The sequence below is a fragment of the Columba livia genome, chromosome 13, assembly GCF_036013475.1.
Source record: "Columba livia isolate bColLiv1 breed racing homer chromosome 13, bColLiv1.pat.W.v2, whole genome shotgun sequence".
In the NCBI taxonomy this organism is placed as follows: domain Eukaryota; kingdom Metazoa; phylum Chordata; class Aves; order Columbiformes; family Columbidae; genus Columba; species Columba livia.
Window position 1 is genome coordinate 5748947 of NC_088614.1, and position 16973 is coordinate 5765919.

Genomic DNA, 16973 nt, shown 5'->3' on the forward strand with positions numbered 1-16973 from the left:
GGGAGTTAGTGCAGAGCACTCAGCTCGGGGTCAGGTACAAACACGGGAGTTAGTGCAGAGCACACAGCTCGGGGTCAGGTACAAACACAGGAGTTAGTGCAGAGCACACAGACAGGTCAGGATGTTGCATCCTGTCCGCACTGTTAGTGCTCTCACTCCGAGCAGGCAGCACCCCCGCATTTTAAACCTGCGGTCTAGCGGCAATGATAAGATCACGCCATCATTCTGAGGCCGCTCGCTCATTTTTTGAAAAGTCACGGTGATGAGGGGACGTTCCTGGCAACTGCAGAAAGGCAAGTGCAAGTGCCGCACCCGTGTGCCCGAGGAGCGGCAGCCGGGCCGCTGCCCGGCCCCGAACCGCGCTCCCAGGACTGAAAGGACCCGCTGTGGAACCGGCGGGAACTCCCGCTTCCCTCCGCCCCCCGCTGACAGGAACCGGCCCCGCAGCCGCCCCTCCACCCTGCGGCGGGGCGCGCTGAGGTGCAGCTCCAGGGAGGGGAGCCCAGCACCACCGAAAACCCCCCGAGCGAGAGCCGCTCCCGGCTGCCCGCCTCCCTGCTCCGCCGGCCCGCCCCTCACCTCGGGCGGAGCGACTCGACTTCCCCAAGATGGAGCCGCGCCGCCGACAGCCGAGATGCACCTTCCCAAGATGGCGGCAGCACATCCGGCCCCAGCGACCTCTCCAAGATGGTGTCCTGCCGCCACGACCTCTCCAAGATGGCGGCGGTGGCCCCGCCCCGGCGCGGGGCAGGCTGGGCGCGGGGCGCGCGGCGGGGAGCGGGCCTGGTGCGGCGGGCGGGCGGCGGAGCGAAGCGAAGCGGGGCCGGGCCGGGCCGGGCCGGGCTGGGCGGGCGCCATGCCGGAGCTGGCGGTGGACCGCGTGGTGGTGCACCCGCTGGTGCTGCTCAGCGTCGTCGATCACTTCAACAGGTAGGGCTGGGCGGGCGCGGCGCCGCGGCGCTGAGTCACGGGCCGGGCCGGGAGGGACCCCGGGCCCTGAGGGGAGCAGGGCCGTGGGGGGAGCAGCGCGCCGGAGCCCGGGCGGGCAGATCGGGGCGGCGGGGACCCTCCGCCGCGAGGGGGCGGCGCGCCGGGGCCCGGCCGGCCGGTCGGTGCCGCGGTCCCCGTGTGGCGGCGGCAGCGCGGCCTGCGGGAGCCCCGGGCCCGCGGGACCCCCGGGCCGCGCCAACGCTGTTGTTTCCTTCTCATGCGGAGAGGAGGGGGCGGGCGGGGCCCGGGGCGCTGTCAGGGCCGGGGAGCAGCGCCCTGCGCGTTCACACATGGGTGAGGAGATCCTAGAGTCATCTGGGATGGAACAGACCATCCAGATCATCGAGTTCAGCCGTGAGTGGAGCTCGTTCCGGGAGCTGCATCTGTGCCTCATTTAACTTCATTGCGCCAGGTGACGAGCAGTTTTCGTGCCAAAACTAAGACCTGGACTCTGCCGAGGCCAGCCAGCCTGCAGTTGTGCAAGGAAATGGCGATGACACGAGCAGCTCCAGAGCTCGCTCCTCACAGCCGCCGTGCTGGCGGGAGCTCGGCTGGTCCCTCCTGTCCCGAGTCCGGCTTTTTGTGCCGGAACTGACGGTGTTTTCCATTTAGAATAGGAAAAGTTGGGAACCAGAAGCGAGTCGTTGGTGTGCTGCTGGGCTCCTGGCAGAAAAAAATCCTGGATGTGTCCAACAGTTTTGCAGGTGAGTTTGGGTGTCCTGCCCTTGTTCAACCTACTGAATTATTTAATAGATGAATTGCATTTGGGGTTTTTTTTAAGCCGCCCTGCCACACCGCAGATTGTTCCCTCCGTGTACAATCAGCCTATATCAAACTAAAAATGCTAACTACTGTCAAAACCACAGCGATTCCAGCCAGTCCTTGTCCTGCACCTGCTCAGTGCAGTGCGGAGTGTTTCGGGAGCAGCGTAAACCCCTTCCAGAACGCTGGGGGATGTTTTGCTGCAGTGGGCTCGTGGAGCTCTGCTGAGTGATCCGTGTTGCAACGCGTCGGACAGGAATCACGGCTCTCGGTGCTGGTGTCGCTGTTAGCTACTTGTGTAAAGATTTAATGTACATTTTAGCTTTATTTCTTTTCCCCAGATTTTGTCCAATTCAATACTAGTTCTTAAGCTTGTTGTTAACAGTGTTGAAATAGTTTCCTCTTCAATACTTACATGTGATACTAAAAGTAGTTCTTGAACACACGGCTTTTACTGACCTGTTTGTGTTACTTAGATCATTTCCTTCCCAATGGGGCTACACTGTGACACAGCAAAATTATCTCAGTTTAAATATGGAGTTTCAGGGTTTACATGGTGTTCTTCTCTCAAGTGTGGACTATTTTTTTTTTCCAATTTTTGAAGGAACTTTTTCCCATTTTAGTTGAAAAGAGGGGTTTTTTTTGTCATTTTGACAGCCTTTCGGCTGTGAAGCTTTTACCCATAAATTAAAAGACGGAGATCAGTCTTTGTTCTCAGAACGGAGCCTGTGCCCTGTGTACGTGCTAACTGATAAAATGACTAGTTGTGTACTTGAGGGTGAATAGTCCTCACGTAACATGCCTCACGGAGTCCGTGCAAGTGCTCTGTGCTGAAGGCTGACTTTTCTCTGAGCAGACTGCTGTTGGTCAACAAACTGTGCGGTCTGCTGGGACGTCATATCGAATGTCTGTGCACACCAGTGAGTCACCTCTGCCTGTGGGAGGATTCTTCTCCGATGGTCTGTGTTGTCTCAGAATGATTTGCGGTTAGTTCCTCAGGTCGGAGCTGTCAGTAATTACGAGACGGCCTCTGCCTGAGAGACCTGACCGGCACTGCAGGTTCGCTTGCGCGTCGTAGTGTTGCAGGACAGTTAAAACTGATTAAAGTCCGCTCCCTTTAGCAGCCACAGGTATCCTAAAACACAGGGTTTCTACACAGATTTTCATTCTGGAAGTTGGATTCTTAAATATTGATGTTATTGTTTTATTCCCAGTACCTTTTGATGAGGATGACAAGGATGACACTGTGTGGTTTCTGGACCATGACTATCTGGAGAACATGTATGGAATGTTTAAGAAGGTCAATGGTAAGTTTGAGTCTTCTTACAGTCAGGGATACACTCCTAAAAACTTCCAAGACTGTGTGGGGAAAGGAATTCATAGTAAGGCAGAGAGTTAATTGCATATTTGAGAAGCTGTTCTGTGCTAATTCCTTGCTTGACTTCACTTTCACTGGTGGTTTTCCATGCGTTAATTTGTGCAAATAGTTGGTGTTCTTAACAGATTAATTTATACCTTGATTATTTTTCCAAGTCTCCTGACAGCTTTGTATCTTCAGAATAATTCAGATTTCAAAAATACCATTTCTTCTGAAGAATCTCAGAGCTTTCTCCTCTATAACCCATCCCATACAGGTGTGCCCTGAAATTAAGTTTTTTAATGAGTATAAACACTACGAACTCACATTTTAAGTAATGATTCTAATTGCTTCACCAGTCGTTTTAAAAGTGTCTTCACTGCTCAGTTTGAGACTTTAGAGCAGAACGTTTAGTCCTCACTTCACTTTTCTTAGCCATGGGGACAATTGTCATTCTCATGATACAGTTTGCATTTCTAGAATTCCTAGAATTTTTGTATTGTTGGACGGCAGAGTTTGAAGCTGTCACATCCTGGTCTCTGCAGAATTAATAAATGGTACGGAATAGTCCAGCTTAGTGAAGAACCCAGGAGCAAAGTTACGTATGTGATTAGAAAGCTGTGGCAGTCAGTCCAGTCAGTGAGCTGTCACTGGCCGTGTCGTTGTCTCACCTACTGCGATTAATTTCCCCTACTTTACACTCCTTTCTACACACGTCACGTTTTCACCCTTGATTTGCTAATTCAGTCTCTGCCCAAGTCTCTCTGCTGTTGTCAAGTCTGATTTAGAATCTTTTCTGGTTTTGCTCAGCTAGAGAAAGAATAGTTGGTTGGTACCACACAGGCCCTAAACTGCACAAGAACGACATTGCCATCAATGAGCTGATGAAAAGATACTGTCCGAACTCTGTAAGTGCAGAACTTTTTTGGTTTGTTTTGGGTTTTTTTTTTCCTCTCTGTTCCTAAATGGGGGATCTGGGAACCCTTGGCCACCTTTGTTACTGGTGATATGGCATGTTGAAGACCTGATAGCTGGCAAGTGATTGAGGAATTCGGTCTTGTGCCTGATGTGAACACCTCTGGGCAGCCAGCATGCCATTGCTGTGAAGAGCTGACTTCGATTTATTTTCTTTTCTTAGTCTTTGAATGAAAACTGGTTTTGTGAAATGGTTGCTTTTTCCATAAGGTGTTGGTGATTATTGATGTGAAGCCGAAGGACCTGGGGCTGCCCACAGAGGCTTATATTTCAGTTGAAGAAGTTCACGATGTGAGTATTGAACATGTGTCTTTTCCTAGGGAAAGGGTTTCCATTCAGAGGTGGCTGTTAGCATGGCCTCGTTTTCTGCAGGATGTTGCCTTGCACACGGGGGATGTTGCACACACTAGTGAGGGCCTGTGAGTTGCAGCCAAAATCTGCTGAAAGCACAGGTTAAATCCCAGTCGTAATGTAACTTTGTAAGTAAACCTTTCCTCCCCAATGCCCCTGGGAGAAAAGCTCCAGCTGTCCTTGTGATTTAGGCGCTTTTTACCTGGTTCTGTCATGTCCATGGCCATGAAGAAAGTCACAGGTGGGCACACTCGTAAGGTGTCACTTTGACACGCCAGCCTGTTTCTGACCTGTTCTGAGTAATTACAGGCTTAGTCATTGTGCACCAGCAGTGCTGAGTGCGCAGGTCAGCTCTGAGCAGCACTTACTAATCACTTGCAGCACTGTGTGGACAAACAACATAGTGAGTCAGCTTTAGCTTGCCATTTACGATTGTTTGATTTAAATTACATTCTGGATGTATATTAAAAAGGAGTTTGATCCTTTTGCCTTTCTCAGGCCCCCACTATGCAGAAAAAGCTGCTCCCAGTGTTGTAGATTTGTTCTCAGTTTTGCGGGTTCACAGTAGTACCAGCGGTGCTTTCTATTTACAGCTCTATACAGAGCCAGGTAATGGCTTTGGAAACGCATGGTAAAACTCATTCTCAGAAATTCAGCACGTGACTCTTTTAAATGTATTCCTTAATCACCAGTGTATAAACTGTAATCTTAATGTAATTGCTGTGTTAGTATTTTTTTTTCTAGCTCTGCAAATGTGCTTCTTACCAGCTGAGAGCAAATACCAGAATAGCAAAAGGTGTCCTAAAATGTAATAAGGTTGTACTAGGAAAGAAAGAAAGAATGGTGGTATTTAGTGAGACTTTCTGTGCTACTCACCAGTACACAGACCAGCAAAATACATTAATTGAAAATTGTACAGAGCAGAAGAAAGAAGGAAATGCTAGTTGGTAACACTAAACCAAGAAAAATCCAACTAGTCTTTCTCGTGGACTTTGCTGGTTTTATTAATATACTTTCTCACACTCCATCTAAAATTCCATGTTTTTAGAAGCCATTGTGACTCAGTTACAGACTTCTCCCCTTAGCCGTGTACTTCAGCCCCTCCATACTCTGTTTTGCCATCATTCACCCCGTTGCCCCTTCCTGACCCTGTCACGCAGAGCGGTGTTGGTTAATGTGACACTGTGCGCGGCGCTCGCTGGCGTGTGCCTGTGTCCCTGATGGTGTCTCCTGCCTGCTGTCCCTCCAGGACGGGACTCCCACCTCCAAGACATTTGAGCATGTGACGAGCGAGATCGGAGCGGAGGAGGCGGAGGAGGTTGGTGTTGAACACCTGCTGCGGTAAGTGGCTCTCACGTGAACACATTCTTCCAAGATGCGCAGCAGCCAGCGCGATCCAGCTGGGATCTCCCGCTGCCAGCTTCCCCAAGGAACCGTGCAGCGTGTTAAACACGCTACTTAAATTCTAAGAGCGTATTACTCGTTGCTAGTGAAATGTGTGACTGAAACTCCATCAGGTGATGAAAATGCCACTTCCATTCTGTGACAGCAGCAGAATGCAGCCTGGGTTGGGCCTGTGCAGCCGCAGCAGCGCAGGGGAGCAGTGCTGACGGGGCTCTGCACTCAGAGACACAAACCCGCTCGCCTTTTTGCTACCCAAACTGCTGTTCTTTATTCCTCTGTCCCTCTAATCAGTGTTACAAATATTACTCCAGAGAACACATGTGCAGCACAGGATACACCACTCTATTTTAGACCTACTTTGTCACAAACATCAGGCTGTTCTCCTTTGACTTGACGCTTTCATTTCACTTGCGCTTCATCTGTGCTTCAAACTGCTTTTCTGTTTAAGCAGAAAAGGTCTCTTAAGTGAACAGGCCCACCTGCTGTTAATGATGCTGCAAATAACCTTCTCGTGCTGATTTTTTCTGTTGTGGGCGTTTCAGAGATATCAAGGACACAACGGTGGGCACTCTGTCCCAGCGGATCACGAATCAGGTCCATGGCTTGAAGGGACTGAACTCCAAACTTCTGGACATCAGGAGCTACCTGGAGAAAGTGGCCATGGGCAAGCTCCCCATCAACCACCAGATCATCTACCACCTCCAGGACGTCTTCAACCTGCTGCCCGATGTCAACCTGCAGGAGTTCGTGAAGGCCTTTTACTTGAAGACCAATGACCAGATGGTGGTGGTTTATCTGGCATCCCTCATCCGCTCTGTGGTTGCCCTGCACAACCTCATTAACAACAAGATTGCCAATAGGGATGCAGAGAAGAAAGAAGGACAGGAAAAAGAAGAAAGTAAAAAGGAGAGGAAAGATGAGAAGGAGAAAGACAAGGAGAAGAGTGATGTCAAGAAAGAGGAGAAAAAGGAGAAAAAGTAAAATGTGTAGGTTTTTTATTTGTAAATTAAAAATCTTGTAAACTCTTTTCTCTTGTTGAAATGCGCAGTGCTCTTGCTTTCCTCTGCTTTTTGCGTTCGTCAGAAGGCGGCTGGAGCAATCTCAGACGGGCAGCGGCTGCAGCAAGAGCCAGCTCTGCAGCACAGCCTGGCCGTGGGCACTCGGCTCGGGCAGGGAAGGGGAAAATCCAGGGGCAAGGTTGTAGATATTTTTTTGGTGCAGCACCCTTTCTTCCCCCTGTGCACCTTCAAGGGCTTCTAGACCAACAGCCAAGGATTTCTACCACATTCCATGTCAGCCTGCGCTCCAGCTGCTGGTTCTACCTGCCACTGCTCTCGCTGCGAGAGCAGTGATGCTCGCAGGGGTAGAAACCCAGGGGAGTGAAGAGGGGATCCTGCTGCGGGAGGAGGAAGGTTGTGTGTGATGCTGCCACATGGGATAACATCTTCCCTTCCTCCCTGAGGCATCAGTGACCATTCAAGGCTTGCAGCACGTAGACATATTTGCACTTTTCAGGACTAATTCATTACAGTAAGCCCCTTCTGCGCCCCAGACAGCTGCGTATTTAACCTGGCTTCTATTTGCACAGTCCCCATGCACCTTGGTGCCCGTCACTGCAGCGCAGGTGCCACCTCACAGTGCCCACAGCTCTCCACCAGCAAAGGCGCCAGCGTGGCTACCTGTCTGGGGAGGGGACAATACCCATTTTTAGTGCTGCTTGTGTTGTTGGGTATTTTTTGTCCTGACCACCACCAGCCCAGTGTGCACATAGAAAAAAACCCCAAAACGTTACTTATTTCTGCCCCTGCCGATAAGCTTCAGGTGCCCATCAGAGTCTGTCCTCGCCCCAAGCTGGGCTGTCCCTTTGTGTGACACACAGACAGGGACACACACCTCGGCAGCTGCTTATCATTTATTGCACAAGAAGTCGGCGTCACTGGGGCAGGACGGTGCAGTACAAAACGATCCAGGTACCAGTCGAAAGCGATGGCAGCGTCTCACACCCACAGTCCCCCTCGGTACAGCTCTGTACAGCAGCGCTGGTGCGGGTCCGTCTGCCCCACACACTTGGGGTGGGGCAGCCCGGCGAGGGGCTTGATCCTGCCCTCACCCACAGCTCTGGCTGTTCCAGCACCAGCCTGGCCAGCAACAGAAGAAATGGGGAGTTTGGGCTGAACCCACAAACCCAGCAAAGGCTGGATGTGCCCCAAATGTGGCCAGAGCCCCCTAGGCTGCTGCAGAGCACCAGCTCTGGCAACAAACCACTTAAATACAACATCACAGGGGCCACACGCTTGCAAATGAAAACGCAGAGGACGCGCTCGGCCAGGCCCTGGGTCCAGCTCGTGGGGTGCATTGGCCCCAGTGGTAGCAACTGGGCTTCCCCATCACCTTTGCTGGGTGCAGGACAGGCCACAGATGAGACCTGAGATGTGGTTCGAGAGCCAATTTCCCTCCTCACCTCCGTGTATTAAAATGCCACGAAAAGGCAGAAAACACTATGGGGAAAAACAGCCTGTGCTGAGCCCAGAGCTCCTTTAACTGTGTGTGAGGGGGGACCAGGGAGCCTCAGTGCACCGTGTGCTTTGCCTCATCCCTTGTGCGCCAGTCCGCGCCCCTCGGGAGTGTGCAGAGCCAGGCTCCTGCATCCACCTCCCCAGCACACCTCCAATTTGTTTGGGGAGGGAAATGCGGACCCATTTCCCCCGGGGCTACGTTAGCACAGGTCTGGCGCAGAACAAGAGCAACAGCGTCCGCAGCCGCCTGCGCGCTGTCCCGTGGAGAGGGCTCAGTGCCGGCAGGCAGGACCTCACGGCCTGGAAAAGCACCAAAGCTCCATCACTCCTGTCCAAATCCTTCTGTCTCCTCAATGGCATAAAGCAGCTTCTCCTTCAGCTGTTCATAGCTCTTGTAGGGAGGGAGATCCAGGCGGTTAAAGCTGGAGAGACAGCAGAGGCTGTGAATAGTGCTGCAAACCCAACTCTCCCTCCCTGGCAGGGTCCCCCCGGCCTCAGCCTCGCAGGGCGGCTGTGGTAAGACGCCCTGCCGGGAACAGCAGCCACGTCCCAGGGGAGCGTGTGTGGAGGGGACGGAGAGGCCCGGGGCCCCGTGCACACCACAGGGGCTGCCAGCAGCTGTCCCCGTGTGCTCTGAGAGGGGCCGCAGAGAATGACTTACCACGTATGGCTCCGAGGCAGCCACGTCTCTTTGCCAACTTTATCGATACAGAACTTCTGGGGCCCGTTGCTGCCTGTTAATTATGAGTACAGCAAATTTCATTATGTGACTGGGAGCTGAGAAAGAAAACACTTCAACACGCCATGCGCCAGCAGATCACACCGTCATGACCCCATGATCCCAGAGACACGTTGGGGCAGAAATCCACAGCAGCACTCACTGCCTGTTCCCACTCCTTTGCAGAGGGGGGAACAAAAAACAAGAACAGAAAAAGCTGAGAAGCATTTTTACAGCACAGAGAACACAGCGTAGCTTCTAAGCGGGATGGTTAAACAGCAAGCACAAAAGCATATTTATCCGTAGACCCAAAGGATGGAGCGGGTCCATCTGACAGTTTTGAAGGACCTGACTCAGGAAGTCTGAGCCACTGAGGTCACTTTTTAACAAATTGTGAATGCTGGAGAGGTTCCAGAGGAAAGAAAAGAGCTAATATGCCAGCAAGAATAAACGAGTGGCTACGTTAGCTGGTTAGCTCAACACTGGTTCCAGGAAAGTGAGGGAAAGGCTGGTACAGGCCCCAAGAAGTAGCAAATTAAAGGATGAGAAGAGAATTATGCCACACTGTGGTTTTCTGGAAAAGGGGTATCATCGCACAAAAATTAAATCAAAAATCAAATCTCATTCAAAATGAGATCACAAACTGCACTGACGAAGTTAAATGTGGCTGCACGCTTCACGGCTGAGGAATTTCTCTGGGTACAACGTGCCATCAGATTAAACCGCTGCGCTCAGCCACCTCAGCTGCTTCACTGCCTGCTTGCTGCCCCGCACTGTGACGGAGCCACGGACGGGCAACCCCGGTCACAGCCCCTGCAATGCCGCTGCCCCCCCGGAACACGCACCAATGAGCTCCGCGAAGCCCCCGACGGGCAGGCGGCACGTTCCCGTCACAAACTGCAACAGCCGGATCCTCTTCTCATTGTCCATCTCTTTAACCACCTACGACAAGAACACAGCAGGAGTGGGATCCCCGTCGCCCGCAGCCACGCAGGGCAGCGTGGGGCCCATGGTCCAGCCCTCGCCCCCACCCCACGCCCCCCAGGGGCCTGCGGGAGCGGGCCTGCTCAGCCTCACGCTCCTTCAGAGCCATCGCTGACCCCTTCTTTCCTGGCCAGCACAGAGCAGCCCCCGTGGACCGGCCCAGCTCTGTCACACACCACCCCATCCTGTCCTGTTCAGAGCAGCAGCCATTGCGAGGAGCGCGCTGACCATGGAGTGCTGCCTGCTGGCCACGGCAGCCGCAGGGCCACTGCCAGCCACAGCCAAATGCTTCTTGCTGAACACAGGCTTGCAGGTGTATTTCGTTCCTCTCGACAGCCTGCGAGGCCGCCTGCCCCACACCGGGCCTGCCAGCCCCACACCACGGGCAGGGGACAATCCCAGCGTGGGGAGCAGGACAGAGACACTGCCGGCGCTGGGACTGACCTGCCAGAACCACTGGATCTGTTTGCTGTTCTTAGTGTAGTGCCGGTAGATGGTATTCTTCTGCCAGTCATTCATGTCGATCTCCTGCATGCCGCACAGCATCAGCTGGGGACAGGGGACAGTCAGCAGGGGACAGAAACAAGGCCCTGTGCCCACATTTTGCAGCACTGACACCTCTGGTGCCGGGCTTCACCAGGCACAGGCTCCGGCCCTGGGACAGGGCAGTGTCACCTCTGACAAGACATTTTCTTGCTAATAGACCCAAGCAGCAGAGCTGAGGGATGGAGGGTACAAGCAGAACCCGTGTGCTCTGCCGTCACCGTGTGCTGTTCCTGAGGCAGCCAGAGGGAAGCACCGGTATCTCCGCTCTCCGGTGCCAGCCAAGGCACCAGCTCACCTCCAGCTCCTTCTCGTCGAAGTAGCGCAGCCACTCCAGCGGCACCACCTCATTGAAGCCATCCAGGAAAGCCTTGGTCTGCTCCTCCACGCCTCGTGTGAACCGCCAATCCGTCAGCAGCCTGGGGAGCAGATGGGGTCAGTGGGCAGCCAGTGACACCCCCCAAGCCCTCCCACCCACAGGGAGGGCCCTGGGAGCCACAGGGGCACATCGGGAGGGGGCCAGGGGCTCCCTGCAATTCCCACTAGTACGTTTCTCTCTCTGCCCCTGAACCCATGAGCACAGACAGCCCTGAGCACACACCAGCAGCAGGTCAAGGCTGCAAACCACGGCCCCTGGCCAGAGCAGCCGTCAGCAGGAGTTGGCCCTGGACCCCCAGCCCCCCAGTGGGGCACAGGCAGGGTGAGCAACCACGGGACAGGGAGAGGAGTCTCACCCTCTCTCCCCTCTCCTCTTTCCTGAAAGTCCTGGCAGCTGCCCAGCCAGCAGCACGCCAGACCGCAGCGAGCTCGGCCGCCCGCGCCAGCCCAGACTTGTCACAGGCCACGTAGCCCAGGGAAGCGGCCACGTCCCAAGGCCCGTGTTCCCACCCCAGAACTGCCCTGCACCAGCGTGAGCAGGCGCCCAGCATGGGTGTCGGGACAGTGACTCACATGATGTACTCCTCCTTGTTCTCCTCCGTCACCCGGATGCTCTCGCCACCCTCCTTCAGCTCGTGGGTGGTCACCTTGCCCAGGATCTCCATGTCCTGGATGAAGTACAGTTCCAGGCCGCACTCCTCCAGGCTGTTCTCCCTGCAGGAGGACATCAGGGTGGCATTTCTGACCAAGGCAGCGGTGTGGGGCTGTGGGGGGAGTGCTGTCCCCGCAGCAGGGTAGCCCTGCGCCGGGGCGATCGTGGGGACTCACTTGGTCCAGATGATAGAGTTGTAAAATTCGGGGTCGATGGATTCCAGGTCCTTCAGCGTGGGCCGCTTGTTCAGCATTCGCTTGTAGAAGGGCAGTGTGAAACCGGTGTCGATGAACTTGCCATGATAGAGAGCCTGTGGCGGGGAGGTGACGCCAGGTCACGGGGGACCCCAGGACAGACCCATAGGACGAGATGGTGCCTCACCAGTGGGGCAGCCACCAGGACAAAGGGAATCACTCCTGGGGTCCCCAGGCTGCTGCGCTCACTCCTGGCCGGCAAAGCAGTGTGGAGGAGCAGGCTTCCCCGACACGCTGCCCAGGGTGCGGGTGCTCACAGCCCCTCTCCACTCCCCACCGCAAATTCCACTGTCTTTTTCACCCCTCACTGCTCTATTAAGAGCACTTGTTTAAACAGAGCTGTGCTGCGGCTTCCCTGAATCCCTGGCTTCCAGGAGCCCCAAGGCAAAGGCAGCCAAAAATAACGCAGACGCTTGTCTAGAACGGCCCAGCAGTGAGTAATAGTCTGGGGTTTTATTGGTATCCTGCAATGCGCAGGACAGGACAGAGCGGGGAGCAGAGCAGCCACCTCCCCACACACCTCGCAGGGCCGTGGGCCAGGGACCCTTCCCCAGGCTGGGGGAGCCCCTGCCAGCCCCGCTGCCAGCCCAGGGCCGGGTGACCTGTGGCACGTTGGCCTTGGAGAACACGAGACAAACAGGAGGAGCCGCCCTGGGGCTTGGGCAGCTGGAAAATCTCACACTGCTGGGCCTAAAAATAGTCCCAGAGCTGCAGCCCCGACAGCACCTGGGGTGGCAGCCAAAGACCTGGAGCCATCCCCGCCACACAGCCCCTGGGAAACCAGGTCCCTCCGGCCCCACGGCCGCTCCCTGGATTCACAGCGCAGCAGCCACAGCACCAACAGCCCGCGTCCCACAGCCCTGACCTGGGCCAGAGGGGCAGGACGGTGACAGGGCCGAGCCGATCACAGCCCCGGCGTGCAGAGCTGCTCCTCATCCCCCAGCCAGCCCCGTGCACTGCAAAGCTCCTGCTCCACAGTGGGGACACAAACCAAGGGTCTTGTCTCCCGTCCCCTCCCCAGCCCCTCTCCCCGGGCACTCACCATGGCAATGAAGCGGCCGATGAAGCGGAAGTAGGTGAGGTGGTCGGGGTTGATGGAGGAGGCTGGGTTGATCTGCAGGCAGTAGTTGTTCTTGCCGGCGTACTCGAAGAGGCAGTACATGGGGTTCAGCACCTCGTGCGACAGGAGGAAGAACCACTCCCTGGGGCGAGAGGGGGGGCAACGGTGACCAGGGGCTGTGCCGGCAGGGGACAGCCCTGTGTCCCCACACACACCCCGCACAAACCAGGTGCCCATCTCCTTGGGGTGCTGGTGCAAGTGCTGGGTCCTGGTGGAACTGGGTGCGGGTGTGCTGTGCCCAGGGGTGCTGTGGGGGCTGCTGGAGGCACTGGCAAGAAACACCCCAGTTTGCTGGAGCCCCCGCTCAGAGCACTGGGGATCCTGGCAAGCACCAAGTGGCTCAGTCATACGCAGACACACATGCTGTTGCGCACACACACCCCAAGGCCCCGGGAGCCCCACTGAGCCCAAAGCAGTGGGACGGGCACCATCCTGGCTTTGCTGCCCCAGCTGCGCAGGAGATGGAGTCCTTGGCCGCAGAGGCAGCCCCAGCATCCCGTCCGTGGTTCTACCCTGTGGTAGAACAGCATGACGTAACCTACCATAGGGTAAAACCACTGGCAGGACACGGAGAGAGGCGGCGAGCAGGAGCCTGCACCAGAGCCGGGGCAGCGGCACCGTGAAGGGGAGTGGGTGAGAGCATGGCAGCACAAATGCTGGCACAGCAGCGGGTGGAGGAAGTGTTACCAGCAGCAACGCACATACCCTGAGTGAGCTGGGGGGCTCCTGGGACCACGGGACCCCCCTCCAGCCGAGACATAGCCTGTGCTCTGTGCTACCACCATCCTTGGGCAGGCAGTGGGGGCTGCAGCAACCGCATCTCACCACATTTGCCCCAGCAAACACCAGCTGCCCTGGGAACACCAGGGCCTGCTGACTGCCAAGGTGGCTATGGGGAGAAGAGGCCACTCAACCCATTGCCCCACAGCCTGGGGACAGCAAGAGTGCCCCAGCCGGGTCCCCTAGCCCCCTCTGTGGCAGGGACAGGCTGGTGCCATGCTGCTGCTTTGTTCCACCACTCCAAAAATTCACAGTTTCCTATTTGAGCACTTTGGGCTCCTCCACCTGAGCAGGCACTGCAGAAGGGCCAGGACACCGGTGCAGCTCACACAGGCTCCCTGGCCTGTGCTGCCCGGGGGGATCCACACCACGGCAGGGACGGCCCTGTGGCGCTCACCTGGCGATGCCGCCGTAGTCCAGGCCCTCCTCCCCTCGCATGATGATGTACAAACGGCGCCGTAGGTCGTATGGCTTCATGTTCATGATCTGGGGAGAAGGAAGGGGAAGTGTCACCATGGGCTGGTGCGAGGGGCTCCACACCGCCCTGGGCTCTGTGGCCCCGGCACCTGCTCACCTGCTGGAACGAGTCCTCGAAGAGCGTCTGTCGGGAAACACTGATCTTCACATGGCTGGGCAACGCATTTGACTACGAGCAAGGCAGAGACAGGAGGTTTTGTGCAGGCGGGCACAGCAGCTCTCCTCACCTGTGCTTGCCCGTGGGGTCAGCCCCACGCTGCCAGGCCCTGCGGCTGCTCTACTCACGTGGCAGAGGAAGCGGAACTGGTGGTACTTCCAGCGAAAGCTCCGATCATACGCTCCTGGAGACCCGCCCTGCTTGCTCCTGCAAAAGCAGCAGAGCCCTTGGTCCAGCATCCTGCCTGCCCCAGCGCGAGCGGCATGGCCCCGCAGCCCCATCGCCTGCCAGGTGGGAGGAAGATCGCTGGGCCGCTCACCTCCAGAGCCAAACGTGGACCCTAAACCTACCACTCCATGTCCTTGCAACAAAGTTGATCTGCTTCCTCCACCCCATGTCATGACCACGGGAAGGCAGAGCTGCCAACAGCTCAGGCCCAGCTCCTGATGCGCTGCTTGGCTGCAGAGCGAGGGGCCCAGCCCAAAAACGCTCACCCAGACTCGAATCCAGGGCGTGGGTCCTTGAAGGTGGTGGTGCGAGTGTTGTGGTCCACAAAGTAGCGCACGCCCTCGTTCGTGTACTTCATCTCCCAGCCGGGCGGCAGCGGCGGCTCCTGGATCATCCTGCTGACAAGGAGGGGGTCACTGGGCTGGCACCTCGGGCATCTCACCCCGAACTGCAGCTCCAAACCGCTGCCCTTGGGGCCACCTTCCATTTGCAGCTCCATGGGATTCGTGGGGTGGGATTAGTGAGCACCTGCCTGCACCCCAAGACAGAAGCATTGCCTAGGCTGCCCTCTTGGCCATGGCCAGGGCTGGCCATGGTGACAGCTTCACTCTCCATCTGTGGGAGAGACGGCCACAGCGCAGAGCTGGGCCAGGCTCTGGAGAACAGCCCAGAGCTCTCGGGAGCCTGAGAAGAGCCCTGTGGGGAGGCGACGGGGCAAGAAGCAAACACCTCTGTCTACCCAGGTGCCATGCAGTCTTCTCAATCACCTCCTCTCCACCTGCAGCTCCCGCAAGCCAGAGCGCTGCCCGGCGATGCCCAGGGCTGCAGCATCCAACCCTCCTGGGCTCCAGACCTGCCTGCAGCTCTCAGTGCTTTGGCTCCCCGGTGCTGCAGCCTGCTCAGTGCCCCAGCACAGGCAGCCCTCAACCCATCACCTCCTGACACCGCGAGCATTCTCCCTGCTCTCCCATGGGCTGCCTACCCCTGCGTGCGAGGGTCTTCCCACTGGGTGGTCCGTGTGTTGTGGTTCACGTAATACACTCGCCCATTGTCTTGTCTCTTCTCTACGAGAAAGGCGAGAGGAAGCGTTAGCTGGAGCACCCAGGCCAGCCCTCCCCTGCCCAGCACAGGAGAAGTTTGGCGGCACCCTGGTCCCACCTCCCCAGCTCCCTGGAAAGGGCAGGAGAAAAGCCCGACATCGCTCCTGCGTGCACAAGCTGCCACGGCTGCGGGAAGGCCGGTTCCTGCAGTGCCCCCACGGTCAGCATGTGGGGAGGTGCCACAGCAGGGGACAGCCCTGTCACCACACTGCCAGGCTCATGCACACCCGAACCACTTCTGCTGCACACAGGCACGAAACACACACTGCACCCCACAGCGCTGCTGCTCGTCCCCTCTGTACCCACAGCCTCCAACACTTGCTGCACGGGAGCCCCCTGTCACACAGTCCCCCCACCCCACACCCCGCGTGTGCCACACACTACCCTGGACACCCCTGTCCTGACACTATTTGCACGCTCAGCAGAGCAAGTGCCCCCCAGCCATGGCTGAGCCCCACATGCCCCGGCCCACTGCTGAACCTGCACCCTCTCCCTCCTCACCAGCCCCAACCCCACACGCCTCCCTCAGCGCTGCTGCACATCTGCCAGCACTGCTCTGCCTCCCCGGCGCCCCACACCGCACACCTCCTCCCTCCATGTGCCCGCGTCACGCCCCGCACGCCGCTCCATGCCGGGAGGGATGCCCTGCACGCACACGGCCCTGTCACCCCAGCCACCGCCGCCCCAACTGCCCCCACGTCACGGCTCTGGCAGACCCTGCATGTGATAACTGGGACCCCATCCATCCTGGGGACCCCCACCCCAGGGTGCTCAGCCCCGCACACAGCTGTGCCTCCCCCAGTCTGCTTAGCAGACAGTGAGGACAGGGCCCCTCTCCTCACTGCCGCAGGAGGTGGCCAGGCCACCCAGTGTGGCACAGCAAAGGCTCCAGTCCCGTTCCCATCGACACCCTGCCCTTGGGACACCCCCTCACCAGCCTGGGCCCCTCTGTCCTGCACCACGCTCCCCGTGGTTCTAACCCCGCTCCCGCCCTCCTTGCTTGGCACAGCACGGCCCCTCCACTCCCACCAGCACCCCAGCCTGCGCTTTCCAGGGATGCTCTGCCATGGAGGGGGGCTCTGTGCCCTGGGGTGGCACAGGGACCTTTCAAAATGTCCCAGCACATGATGCTTGGGCCATGGGGGCAGGACAGTCCACCTGGAGAGCGGGGCAGAGCATCCCGGGGACATGCACGGCAGCAGAACGGGTCCCTGCTCAGCAGAGAAG

The 16973-nt window shown here is 57.0% G+C and overlaps 2 protein-coding genes and 1 long non-coding RNA gene across 9 annotated transcripts in view; 1 reads left to right on the forward strand and 2 right to left on the reverse strand.

The window, feature by feature from the left end:
* LOC110360456 (uncharacterized) overlaps positions 1–706 on the reverse strand; it is a 417274-nt gene extending 416568 nt beyond the window's left edge. Inside the window, exon 1 of the long non-coding RNA XR_010465803.1 lies at positions 580–706. This is a non-coding gene — a long non-coding RNA (uncharacterized LOC110360456). The remainder of the gene's footprint in view (positions 1–579) is intronic.
* Positions 707–734: 28 nt separating this feature from the next.
* PSMD7 (proteasome 26S subunit, non-ATPase 7) lies at positions 735–6866 on the forward strand. Its single transcript, XM_065028270.1, has 7 exons — positions 735–930; positions 1603–1694; positions 2967–3059; positions 3920–4017; positions 4295–4375; positions 5685–5776; positions 6382–6866. The coding sequence occupies exons 1-7, from the start codon at positions 857–859 to the stop codon at positions 6818–6820; spliced, it is 969 nt and encodes a 322-aa protein (XP_064884342.1). The 5' UTR covers positions 735–856; the 3' UTR covers positions 6821–6866.
* Positions 6867–7733: 867 nt separating this feature from the next.
* WWP2 (WW domain containing E3 ubiquitin protein ligase 2) overlaps positions 7734–16973 on the reverse strand; it is a 37424-nt gene continuing 28184 nt past the window's right edge. For 4 of the 7 annotated variants that reach the window (XM_065028240.1, XM_065028243.1, XM_065028246.1 and 1 more), the window contains 13 exons: positions 15629–15710; positions 14913–15044; positions 14547–14625; positions 14359–14430; positions 14182–14270; positions 12927–13086; positions 11807–11940; positions 11552–11692; positions 10899–11019; positions 10502–10606; positions 9919–10015; positions 9017–9089; positions 7734–8777 (listed from right to left, as the gene is read on the reverse strand). In XM_065028240.1, the coding sequence (XP_064884312.1) occupies positions 8678–8777; positions 9017–9089; positions 9919–10015; positions 10502–10606; positions 10899–11019; positions 11552–11692; positions 11807–11940; positions 12927–13086; positions 14182–14270; positions 14359–14430; positions 14547–14625; positions 14913–15044; positions 15629–15710 (1385 nt within the window). In that variant the 3' untranslated portion in view covers positions 7734–8677. The remainder of the gene's footprint in view (positions 8778–9016; positions 9090–9918; positions 10016–10501; positions 10607–10898; positions 11020–11551; positions 11693–11806; positions 11941–12926; positions 13087–14181; positions 14271–14358; positions 14431–14546; positions 14626–14912; positions 15045–15628; positions 15711–16973) is intronic. The other 3 variants (XM_065028242.1, XM_065028245.1, XM_065028247.1) reach the window with 1 other exon arrangement.

Excerpts from the sequence above, each read along its gene's own strand:
- PSMD7 (XM_065028270.1), top strand. The coding sequence starts at position 857 with ATGCCGGAGCTGGCGGTGGACCGCGTGGTGGTGCACCCGCTGGTGCTG. Across the intron at positions 931-1,602 it reads GTCGTCGATCACTTCAACAG|AATAGGAAAAGTTGGGAACC; the intron begins GTAGGGCTGGGC and ends TTTTCCATTTAG. Across the intron at positions 3,060-3,919 it reads AATGTTTAAGAAGGTCAATG|CTAGAGAAAGAATAGTTGGT; the intron begins GTAAGTTTGAGT and ends GGTTTTGCTCAG.